Here is a 13,099-nt window from a genome sequence, read left to right as displayed (position 1 = left end):
AAAATATCAAACAAAATCAAATCCAAATGAATGTTATTAAATATTTATCATCCTTTAAATTCAATTCTACCAGCCAACATAAGAAAACAACTCAAAATTTGCATTTGATTACTTTGCCTCACATGTGAATAAAATGCAACTTTGCTATCAGTTCTTGAAGTGCAAAGTAAGCCTTTCCGAGCTAGTGTGGTGAAAAATTAAATTATAGGTTGAAATTGGTAATTTGGTAACAAACAGAGACACCGAACTGTTATTTTTATTTCGCAGGATTAATGTTGAAAGGGTGTTCCACAGCTTGAACGCAGCACTAATCCGCTCCTAGAATTTGACATCGATCGGTAATTTGCATCTCTGATCTCATGATTCTACGTCGACACATCGTTAGCGCGTTCTATTTCGGAGGTGGCGCCATCTCTTGACAAATTTGGGTACTACACAATATTTTTATTTACGTGTTTTTGAGCCACTTGTACACCGTGAAATTTTAGTGGTTGTTTTCCCGCAACGAAATGATTCTGCTATCGATATACAGTCGATGTGTAATCTTTTTTTTAAATAATGTTAAGAAATGCCAGATTTATAAATGTGTCGAACGAAACTCGAAAGTGACCTAACACCAGTAGTAGCACTGCAGTAGTACCTACCTAATTCTTTTGAGTGAATGAAACATAATAACCTAAAAAGTAGTTCCATTTATTTTTCCTTCACATATTTTACGTGCAATAGCGCGCTGTGCACATATAATTAAAGAGAGTGTGCAGCAAGAAGGCGCTGTTGTAATATATACCGATAGCCAAGCAGCACTGAAGGCACTAAAGAAAACATCGGTTACCTCCTCCCTTGTGAGAGAATGTCGGGAGGAGCTTAACTCGATAGGCAAACGAAGAAGTGTCACGGTGGCATGGGTACCAGGACACCAAGGAGTGACGGGTAATGAGAAAGCGGACGAGATGGCAAGGATGGGGGCGGAAATGGACCACATTGGTCCGGAACCGGCTCTACCTATGTCAGCGGACGTCACGAAGGGAGTCATAGAGAAGGTAAAAGAGATGGAAGCACAAAGAGAATGGGAAGAAGAAACTGGATGTAGACAGTCGAAGATGATGATCAAAGGCATAGATCACAGGAGAACCAGGTATCTTCTGAAACTAGGTAAGAGCAGTCTGAGACTTCTGACAGGTATCATTACAGGTCATAACACTCTCAATAGACACCTTAAGATAATGGAGATTAGCAGAGATGCCTCCTGCCCACACTGTGGTAAGGAGGAGACTAGCTTACACCTACTAGCGGAATGTATTATGTATGCGGCACCGCGATATAATACATTCGGCAAAGACACACTAAAAGAGAACGAACTAAAGGACGTCGAACTCAAAGATGTCCTTCTGTTCTGCAGGAAAACAAGAAGATTTGAGGAGAATGGTGAGGGAATGCCGCCGGGACAGTAACCTGCAGCTCCGACTCCAGGGAATCGGGCTGAATGAACGCGGCACGCGATCGACAGCCCGCCTGCTTCCGGCCAGGCGTCCCTACACTACATCTACATCTACATCTACATCTACGTGCAGTTAGTTTGCAGATCCTTAAAAGTAAACATAACAAGTTAAGATCAAGCTTTTAATGACCAAAAACTTAAACAAACACTTAAACTTCCCGATACCGCAATAATTGTTCGAACTGCAATCCGCCACGTTCAATACACAATCACCTCTGCCCTGTGCATGTGCTGGCGTTTGAAACTGCCCGTGGTTAAGCAGCCGCTGTGTTGCGGCGACAATTGTTCGTCCGTGTGGAACTTGGGGGTTTAAAATCCCCCGAAGACGCAGCGACTGTAAATGGTCCGGTTCCGCGTAAAGTCGCCGGGCGGCGTGGGAGTCGTTGTTAGCCCTAGCGTACAGCTGCACCATCGCGACGTACTCTAAATTAGAATATTCGTAATGTCGATCCATTTTACTAGAAATAGCAGTGATGACATTGACAGGATCTGTTATCACATTAGTTTAATAAGCGAAGAGGATGTACTTAATTATTCGATTTACCAAAGTTGACACAAAGTAATGGCAATCATCAAACTAATAAAAAGGTTTTATTTCGACTTTTAATCGTGAAGGAACAGTCTAAGTAAATTTTAATTTCAGTTGTCAAAGAGTAAAGCACTCTAGCCTGTTACACAGTTTAAAAAAGTAACATGTGCTTGTTTATTTGTTTATCTGTTTACAATATCGGGAACTGTCGTCGACTTGCAGTTTTAGTGTGTTACTATTGTTTTTCACTTGTTCGAGTTTAGGTTATTTTTTTGTAATTTTTTTTTTGGAAAACAGTTTTATTTGTAATTTTGTCTATCATAATTCGAAAGTACTACCGATAGCAAATCGCCCTGCCGCGGGAAAACAACCACTAAAATTTCACGGTGTATAATAAACATTACATAAAATTATGTAGGTAGGTATTGTAATTTTGTAGGTGCCATCAGCCGTAAAAATGCATGGCAAATGTATGATGAATTCATTCATAATTTCTCCATTCAATTTCGCAGCTCAAATTCGTACCTACATTCAAAAACGATAACTTACAATTGTCGCACCGCTAGAAACCGCACATTTGCGGCCGATCTTACTGTTCACAACTGTGTATCGAAGCATGTATTGTGCGATTTTTCCACAGATACCCCTCGGTATCGGTTTGTTATTGATTGTCGGTTAGCTACGCCTTAGTTCATTTGTTATTCTGTCAAGATTGGGCCTGTCGCGTGTCACGCTTTCGTTTAATTGCATTAAAATCCTAATAAATAAACGGAATAAGGGTGAGCACCCTTGTAGAAGATATATGTTACAGTTTTAGCTGGTATGTAACAAAGTGCAGTATTTTAGTCACATATTCCTTTAAGTCAGAGACATGCTGTTAACACACATGCAATTTACCTTTTATATCTATATACCTCTACCCTATATGTTTTCGTAATACCAACATTACCAACCCAGTAAACGGTTGAATAGTATATAGGAATTAAAAAGTAGCAATATTGTAGTGTCGTCCCGTTTTCTTAGATTGGTTTGAAAGGAACGACACTACACTTACAGTATTGCCACTATTTAATTTCTACTCTTTTTGTATAGTATTTTTCAAACTAGAAGGGTACGCTGACAGCCTGACAGGTGTTATTTCGATACAAATTTGCGATATACTACTATAATTATGGAGATGATACCTACCCATCGAGACAGGAAAATACTATAGAGAATTCTTAAGCTATAAAGTTCACGCTTGTACCTATCTGTTATGTTATGTTTAACAAAGTTTAAAACCAATAAATAAGCACATAATATTAGTTTACGTAACTATAAACTCTTAAAAAACTCGGTTTAAAACAGTTGAGTCAGCAAAGGTAATTATAGGCAGTATCGTTCGTAGATCATCACATCGAAGCTAATCGTCTATTTGTCAAAATAATGACGTTGGTATCGGCCGGCCACATCTCTAATTGGTTCGAATTTTGAAACGTTCCTTTTTACGGAATGTTCTTTTTTCAAATGTTTTTAGAACACCCATGCTATTTCCTTTCTTCCGTTCTTAATATTATATTCTTTTTAAATTTTTGCCTTATTTTTATAAACAAAAAACCGGGCAAGTTGCGAGTCGGACTCGCGCACGAAGGGTTCCGTACCATAAAGCAAAAAAAACGGAAAAAAGTGCAAAATGAAAACGGTCGCCCATCCAAGTACTGACCACGCCCGACGTTGCTTAACTTTGGTCAAAAATCACGTTTGCTGTATCTGTAGCCCCACTTAAATCTTTATTTTATTCTGTTTTTAGTATTTGTTGTTATAGCGGCAACAGAAATACATCATCTGTGAAAATTTCAACTGTCTAGCTATCACGGTTCGTGAGATACAGCCTGGTGACAGACAGACGGACAGACGGACGGACGGACGGACGGACAGCGAAGTCTTAGTAATAGGGTCCCGTTTTACCCTTTGGGTACGGAACCCTAATAAAGGGACCCATTTAATTTAATTGTATTAATTTAAATTGTATAAATTACTTGATAATTGTAATTGTATACATTAACTACTCTATCCTAACCATGAATTACAATAATACAAAATGTTTGAAAATCACTGTTGCAGAAATTTTAAGTTTGTTGGAGAATAAAGTCTAGAACTAATTTTTACAACTAAAGTTTCAAGCATGATAAAGTTTAAAAAATATGGTCGATAGGTATCTAAAATATAACGACTTCAAAGAATCTCTTACAAATCTTAATAATAACACTTCCGTGAGAAACAGACATATTAAAGCGGTCCGTCACCGTCAACGCAAGCTCCTGATGACAATCCTCAGAGTGAAATATTTTCGACTTAAAATACGATAAAATACGTGAGTGACCCGTTCTTGATATGTACATATACCGGGTGTGGCCTGTAACATGAGCAAAAAATTAAACTGTAGGCTGTATTCCTCATACTGACCAACATTTGTTCAGCGACTTTTAAAAATAACTTGTGGTTTGATTTTTTAAAGTTTATTCTAAGACGCAATGTATTGCGAATATTGTTATGTTTAAGACGTGACAAGCAACGTCAATCACAATGATATGGCGTGGCGATGGCGTCCATTGAAGATAATATTTATTTTGTATGAAAAATAGGGAGTCTAAAAACTTCATAATTTTTAAAAGTTGCCGAACAAAAGTGTCACTGTTTGAGGAATACAATCTATGTTTTGATTATTTGCTCCTGTTACAGGCCACACCCGGTATTTAAACTATCACATATATCACAAATATCAACCTAATAAACTATATTAGAGCTTAATTTCACCAGTTCCCTTTGCCTAAAAATAAAACACGATCGACCACATGTTTTAAGTTCATTGCTGTGTTGACGTTTTTATATGGAGCGGCGTGTGAAGATCGAAAATAATTGTTCTTTTACGGTTTATTGTGATACCAACGCTGAGATTTGTAACGTTGACAGTTTAATTAGAATTCCTATTTTAATAGGCGTGTTTAAAGGCTTTTTATTATTAATGGCGCTTTGGGGCTTTCAGCTGACTTTAATAATATGAAGTATTTGGTATGTACCTATGTACTTATTGTTAAAAGATACTCGTTTAAAAAAAGTATTTATTTGTACCCAAAATACAAAAATCAAATCTCAATGCGAAATGGCTTTCCCTACCAGTCAACCTTAGGGTCAATCATACAAATGGTGCAAAAATTCATTGCTTTAGAAAATTCAGCTGAAGGCGATGATTCGATTCCAATCAATGACGAGTTCATGTTTAATGTTTTCTTGGTAATTTATATCTACATGTTTAGAATTTAATTGTGGTATGTATAGTACCTACCTACCTATCTGCCACTGACGTCCGCTGCTGGACATAGGCCTCCCCCATAGACTGCCACCGGGAGCGATATCTATCACACTGTAGCTACTGAGGGGACCGCGAAAACCGAAATTCGCAAATTGCGGGGATCTTTCTCTTTTACTCCAATGAAGGCGTAATTGAAGTGACAGAGAAAAATGCCCGCAATTTGCGAACTTCGATTTTCACGGTTATAGCCCTGGCTCCTAGCGACGCGTATACGAGATCATCCGTCCATCTAAGTAGTTTGTGGTCGTCGGACACTGCGCTTACCCATCCGTGGCCGCCACTATAGAACTTTTCTACCCGAACGGCCATCGACTCTTCGGGCTATGTGGCCTGCCCATTGCCACTTCAACCGTGCAATTGTGCGGGCTATGTCGGTTACTTTGGTCCTTCTACGGATATCCTCATATCTAATTTTACGTAGAGATACTCTAAGTCACTCTATGTGTATACTGTATAGTAACTGTATACCTACAGTGGACCTGTTTTTGTAGCGCTTAAAAAAGTTATTAACAACTTGATTTGAATTAGACAAAATTAGCATCTTAATTTTGTTCAATGACAGACAGAAGTCAAATAAGCTAGTTGGCCTCGAAAAGATGCTAATAACATAACTAACCTTTATATTTTTATAAATAAACTTTGGTATATACGATATCGAACTAAATATATATGTAAGTGATATTTTTTGAGAATTTGTCTGAAAACCTGTTTAAATTTAATTAAAGTTTTTATTAAATCGTCGATGAATCTGAAAACAGGAACAAACTAATGCCTCAGGGGCCTATTTTAGATTTAAGCTAGTTATTCATATCGTTTTTAATAGTTATCACTTATCTTGTAGGTATGTAAATAAAATGTTTTGTTCCTAAACAAACATTGTACAATTCTCACATGTATTCAAATAAAATTCGCACTATACGTATTCCATTAAAGTGCATGAGCTTAATAGTTATATGCTCGTTATAATATGAAACAACATAAGCCTTCTCTAAGCACCATACTGGGCTGGCTGAGATGTAGGATCAGGCCGCGTAGTCAAGATGCCGATCGCTTACGCTCCGTAGCGATCGAAACGCAACTGTCACTGTCGCACTAATATGGAAGAGTGATAGAGAGACATAATGCTTTTCGTTGTCGAAGCGATAGCGATTGTAACCTTGGCTAGGCCGGCTGTATCGCCGTTATACGCGCCACCAGCATGTGTATCCGAGGCACACGCCACCGTTTTAAGTCGACCGCCAGGTGGCTTGGGTTCGACGACGGTGCCGCCCTTCCACACATCGATTGAAACCACTTTTCTACCCTACCCACATATGTATTACCTAACCCTTTGCCTATGTACTTATGATTGTTTTAATGTAATAAATTTTTGTTGTTAACATAAGCCTTAAACTGCACTCAAATAGCATTAAGCGTACTTGATATCAGCGTTGTATCAAACTTTAGTACCTATAGTTCAGTTTATCATAATGGTTGGATGAATTTGTTAAGTTATACTGACTACTGAATATAACGAAACGTATAAGGATAGCGGACTAGAAAATACGAGAAGCTGTATTCAGGAGATACTATGATTTTATCTTGGAACATACTGTTACAAACGCAAATAATTTACACAATCACATATTATGTATGAATTTAATACTTCGAATTTGGCCGAACATGTAATAATTGACGGACAATCTTGTACATCATCTGTGCTTGTAACTAATCCAGACCAAAGTCTTCCACGGAAATCTTCTCGAAGAAGATCTTGACGTTCTTTATAATCCTTGCAACGATGGTTTTGACGACCGGTCCGGCTGTCAGCTCTGCGAGTTCCTTGGGGTGGCTCTTCATCAGCGCTTTTGTTGCTTGAGCTAAAAAGTGAAGTAAAATAAATACAAATTTGTTGCATTTTTTCGTTAGGTTCGGAAAATTTGGCTGGTTTGAAGAGCTCCTCATTGTTGGCGAAATAAATAGGTAATCAAAATTTTTAACTAAAAAAGTAGGTAGTCTACGTAATTTTCCATTCAGTCATGTTAATAGTGTAGGTTTTCGTACCTCAGTGGAAGATTTTTTAGAACATACTGTGCCATTCCGCCTATTATGGACAGAAAAGGAAAATTTATCAATCCACAAAATATTATCGAACTCTGACAAAAAAAACGACAACAAAATGAAATTTGACTATAAAAGAAAAGTGCGGGGAGCGGACCTTGGTACAGATGGCAGCATGATCTTGACAACTTTTGAAAGGATTTTAGGAAGGAAATTAATAAAGGAGAAATAAGAAAAAAAGGAGAACTGGAAAATAAAAATATACCGCATCGGATGAGATATCTCTCTCTCTCTCTCTCTCTCTCTCTCGGGACTCTGTTTCTTTGGAACGAGGCCAACACAAATTTTGGCATTAAGATTCAATTTGTAATTATTATTGTGATATAATGAATGATATAAAGAATATTGAAGAACGTCTGATGTCTACGTACTTAATACATAGACTATCTACGTAAAGTAAAATATCACACCACCTTTGATAAAGATACTAGTTGAAGAAAAACAAAGAAATTACCCAAAACTTCATTTCCACCGAACAAGTTGTCAAAATCCAATACATTTTCTCCCAAATATTTGAAGTCGTGCGTCCACTGGCCGGTCTTCCAATGCTGTTTGCCATCAGGGCCGGTTTCTACTTCGTATTTCAAGTCGAAATTAATCTCGATTTTCTCTGGAAATTATAAATTATTGTTTTTTGTTGCTTCTTTGTAATATCTAATCGTCTAATCGAAACTGTTAAATAGGGTTTGGATTCGATATGATACAATCGCTATTGGATTTATTGGAGCGGCCTAGGTGTTCAAAAACATCTGAGCATGCACTTTCACGTTTTGGTAATAAAGGCTTTGAATCTGAATTCCTTGGCCGCTCAAAAAAGAACTAATGTAATGTATACATTAGTCCAGAACTTCGCAAAATATTCACATAAGTCTACCTTAGGATCTTTAGTCTAAATCCTCTAGTGCAAAGACTAGATTTGTACTCAGTAGTGGGACGTTACAGGCTGATAGTTCTTTTCTGATACCTACTGTGTTCAATGTGGGCTTTTCCGTCACCAGTAACAGGGAGTAGGAGGACTGTCCCCTTCATTGTGTATTGGCCGTCGAGGACGACATCGCAATGGATTTTGGCTGATAGGACCTGCTTAGCCTTGTTGTTTCTGTAAGTTCAAATTATCAGTTATTCAAAAAGAAAATGTATAATATTCAATATATTTTTAGTAAAGTCCGTGAACTTCAAAGTGACGATAAAAAAAAAACGAGTTCCAAAAATTTAAATACCTACATAACTTCAAACAAATTGTGATTTAACATCTTCGTTAGTAAAGAACTGGTATAGTCGATTAGTAGGCATAGTCAATGAGTCATTATACATACATTAATCACTAGTAGGGCGAAAATTATTCTGGGACAAGTTAAAAAAAAACTTATTATCATGCATACTTAAGTTCCACACGTGTCGTGAAGTTCTGGCATTGAACTCTTAGAAGAATATTAATGTAACAGTTTTCTTGGCTCCTGTTGTAAGGTGATAATATATACAACCTTGAATTACTTCATACATTTTTCGTCCCTTAAGGTATCTTAAGAGTGATCTTCTTAAAAATGGCTCAACAGTTGCTTTCAAGTCAATATAAAGTTACAGCTAGTTTCAAAATAAAAGACTTTCGCACCTTATACTCATTTCCTCAATACGACATGAGACAATGAAACATCAATTGGACTTTTCTTACAAAATTTCTATGCCAAAACGTTACAAATTAACGACTACGACTAGGTATTATGGAGATAATAGAAACCTTTTTCTGAGACATTTTTGTAATATTGATGTAACCGCCCAACGTTCTTGCATTGCCAGTGAACGATGATCCAAAGTGGGTTTAGTTAAATCTTTATCATTGTCAAACTAAAACTTACTTAATACTCTTGAATCTGCAGGAGTTAAGTCTAACCGTAAGGTCATTAAAGATGAGGTTCAAGAAGTCGGTTCTGGAGTCGATCTTCTTGAAGACCACGGGATCTAATTGATCTATGCCCAACTCGGGGATGCCGGTGCCGAACAGGGGAATGAAAACTTCTGTGTTGATTCTGTAAATCCATAATGATAAAATAAAACTTACTTGATAGACTTGAATCTGCAGGAATTAAGTCCTTTAACTGTAAGGTCTTTAAAGATGAGGTTCAAGAAGTCGTTGCTGGAGTCGATCTTCTTGAAGACCACGGGATCTAATTGCTCTATGCCCAACTCGGGGATGCCGGCGCCGAACAGGGGGATGAGGACTTCGGTGTTCTTTTTGATGCATTCCGAGTCGTCCGCTTTACATTTTGTTAAAGGTACTGAAATGAAGTTGGTTATTCAAAATGTATGTTTTGATGAATCTTGCATGGCATTCCTTTTACATTGCTTACTACTTATATTATGCATAATTGTTTTGACTGTGATGTATGTGGTTTAGGCTTATATATTGACATATATTATGTTTCTGAAATAATTTATTTTAATTGAATTGCAAGAGTAAGTAAACTGCTGAGTCAACAAAATGAGCTACCCTAAAATAGTCTAGCAGTAATAACCACCTAACTATAGTCCAATATTTATAATATAACTATTATAGTTCACAAGCGTAATTCGTAATTATTAATTAAGTACGAGTAAGTGTCCATACTAATATTCTTTCCGGTTTTTTCTGCCTCTCTTTTTTCATACGCATAAAAAGTTTTTGGCAAAAATTTAATTTTTGGAACAAGCTTTTATCGCTGACTGTACTTTTCTTACAACAGACAACTAATACTCATCGAGACAATCCTAAAAACCCCTAACACACTTAGGTTGCGTTGTTTCATCACAAAGTTCCCATGACCACCTCCTGTCTCCATCATCAGATCAGCTAGATGGTACCATAATATTGCATTGTCGTCCGATTTATACATGCATGCAAAATTTCAGCTCAATCGGAAACCGGGAAGTGGACCAATTTAACTTGCAAGATTTGATTACAGAACGACAACGGGACAGGTAAAACTAAATAAAAGCTTGTAAAAAATATTTTTTAATACAGTTGCTCAAAAAGTGCTACTTTACGTAGCTGTTTAGCGTGCGGAAAGTTGGTTATCTCGAACTAGTGCTTTTTACTTTTCCAATTTTTTTAAATTTTTACTTGTTCCAATTCACGACTACTTATTGATGAGTGTTAATATTAGTTTCCTTTAAACGTCGTAATCAGCATAAAAACCTACCGTTAATGTAAGAATACGAAAAATATTACATATTTCATATTTAATTACTTACCTCTTCATCATTATAACACGTTTATTTTTTAATATTCAATATTGAAAATTCCGTTCTTAATAAGTTGACTGAATGGAACGGAATAGCTGCCAAACGCCCATAGATATAATATACTTAAAGACGACGTCTAACCGAGCTGTCACTGTTACCACTTTTGTTTAGTGTACGATTAACAATGTTTTTCTTATTTTTTCGCAACTGTATTAAAAAACGTCGTTCGATACACGTGCGGAAATGTCATTCTTCACTCGTCCCGAGTCTTGCCACTCGCCTGCGGCTCGTGGCAAGATATCTCGGTACTCGTGAAGTAATGACATACCTTCCGCACTAGCATCGAAATGTACTATTTTAATACAGTTGCTCAAAAAGTGCTACTTTACGTAGCTGTTTAGCGTGCGGAAAGTTGGTTATCTCGAACTAGTGCTTTTTACTTTTCCAATTTTTTTAAATTTATACTTGTTCCAATTCACGACTACTTATTGATGAGTGTTAATATTAGTTTCCTTTAAACGTCGTAATCAGCATAAAAACCTACCGTTAATGTAAGAATACGAAAAATATTACATATTTCATATTTAATTACTTACCTCTTCATCATTATAACACGTTTATTTTATAATATTCAATATTGAAAATTCCGTTCTTAATAAGTTGACTGAATGGAACGGAATAGCTGCCAAACGCCCATAGATATAATATACTTAAAGACGACGTCTAACCGAGCTGTCACTGTTACCACTTTTGTTTAGTGTACGATTAACAATGTTTTTCTTATTTTTTCGCAACTGTATTAAAAAACGTCGTTCGATACACGTGCGGAAATGTCATTCTTCACTCGTCCCGAGTCTTGCCGCTCTCGTGAAGTAATGACATACCTTCCGCACTAGCATCGAAATGTACTATTGCGTTAGAATAAAACTAAGGTACTCAAGTTACTTTTCGACCATAGGTGGGAAATTAGGGACTAAAATGGAGTGGTTTACGGTACTCATATAAGTACTATCACAGAGTTGTCGTAGTTGGTACTACTATATTATCAAATTATGAAAGTTAATTTTTATAGCGCATTCACAAGATAGCATCAGTCTTGATACGTTACTGGAACTTGTGATTTAGTACTAGTACCTATAAATATACATAGCTGATTAAAAAGTATATAATTCTTCCGCGAGATTTTTGAGGCGAATAAAGTTTAAAATTCTTGATTTTTAACTAAGTTAAAACATAACACTCCATCATCATGGATGTTATTAGGTAACATAAAACTCGACCCTTTATCGGAGGTCTGTTAAAAATATCTTTAAACCTTACCTGCACTCGAACTAACTAAACCTAACACAGTACTAACGGTCACTATAAAATACACAAACATCTTGAACCAAGATCCTCACACGACTGATGCCATCAATATATAATTTAAGCCTTATACGTGGACTAATTTGAATGACATTAAAATATGCCGGACACCGTAGAATTACGTAACATAATTAAAATAACCAGTTCTGATCCTTGTTGCCTTGTTTTCCATAATGAAGGAAATATTTATTGGATTTTCTTCTAATCTACTGAATACTGAATTTTATTTTGTATCGACTTGTATTTGTTTGTACCGTTCCATTTTCAAACAGAACATTACTAGCAATTTTTTGAATTCTATTGTACCTAAGGAAGGAATTTAGTCGCCTTTTGGAAACTTTGGAATTATATTTGTACCTTAAGACACAGATTACCAGTTCGCCGGACAATATCAGCCTGTCAGTTGATCGGAGCTATCAAATTTTACGTAACTGACAGGCTGATATCGTCCGGCGCGGCGGACTGGTAAGGACTGGACTGGCCCCTTTAGGGAGGTATGGGGCCGCAGAGCAATCCTGTGCGGCTATGTTAAAGACTATAGGTATTGTTTCAGCAAAACCAAATATCCAGATATCTCCAGATATTTCCTGGAGTAATGTACTCGGCAACAGTGCTAGCACTATTTTATTTAGTCCCGAGTTTATATATCTATTATCCTTTTTATACAGGTTGAAATTTTAACCACGCACGGTTCATACTTTGCATAAGTGACTTTATAGGCCATACTGAACAACTTGGTACGAATGCCGAAATCGCGAATAAAAATTTGACTGTCCCATAGAAATCAGCACCATCATATCAGACGGTATGTCCTGGACCCGGGTATGTCCTTAAACTACATCCAGGACCCGTGTATGTCCAAGCCTTAAACCACGTCCAAGACCACCGGTGGACGGGCAGCAGCGTCCCTCAAATTCGGTGTACTCGACTCCGATCGCCAACCCGCCTGCCAAGCGTGGCGATTATGGCATTCACCCCCCAAAAAGGGGGAGGCCTATGTTCAGCAGTAGACGTCTTATGGCTGAGATGATGATGA

At 37.1% G+C, this 13,099-nt stretch overlaps 1 protein-coding gene and 1 long non-coding RNA gene across 2 annotated transcripts in view; one reads left to right on the top strand and one right to left on the bottom strand.

Annotated features, from left to right (window-relative positions):
- The window catches only part of LOC134668018 (uncharacterized), a 105,537-nt gene that overhangs the window by 88,212 nt on the left and 4,226 nt on the right, over positions 1–13,099 (top strand). The window lies entirely within an intron of this gene.
- LOC134667981 (circadian clock-controlled protein daywake-like) lies at positions 7,004–12,141 on the bottom strand. The gene is made up of 5 exons (XM_063525417.1): positions 12,019–12,141; positions 9,539–9,755; positions 8,448–8,578; positions 7,934–8,089; positions 7,004–7,238 (listed from the first exon to the last, which is right to left on the bottom strand). The coding sequence occupies exons 1-5, from the start codon at positions 12,077–12,079 to the stop codon at positions 7,087–7,089; spliced, it is 717 nt and encodes a 238-aa protein (XP_063381487.1). The 5' UTR covers positions 12,080–12,141; the 3' UTR covers positions 7,004–7,086.

This window comes from Cydia fagiglandana, chromosome 10 (assembly GCF_963556715.1).
Source record: "Cydia fagiglandana chromosome 10, ilCydFagi1.1, whole genome shotgun sequence".
In the NCBI taxonomy this organism is placed as follows: Eukaryota; Metazoa; Arthropoda; class Insecta; order Lepidoptera; family Tortricidae; genus Cydia; species Cydia fagiglandana.
The sequence above is the reverse complement of the archived record's forward strand: the minus strand, read 5'-3'. Positions and strand labels throughout refer to the sequence as shown.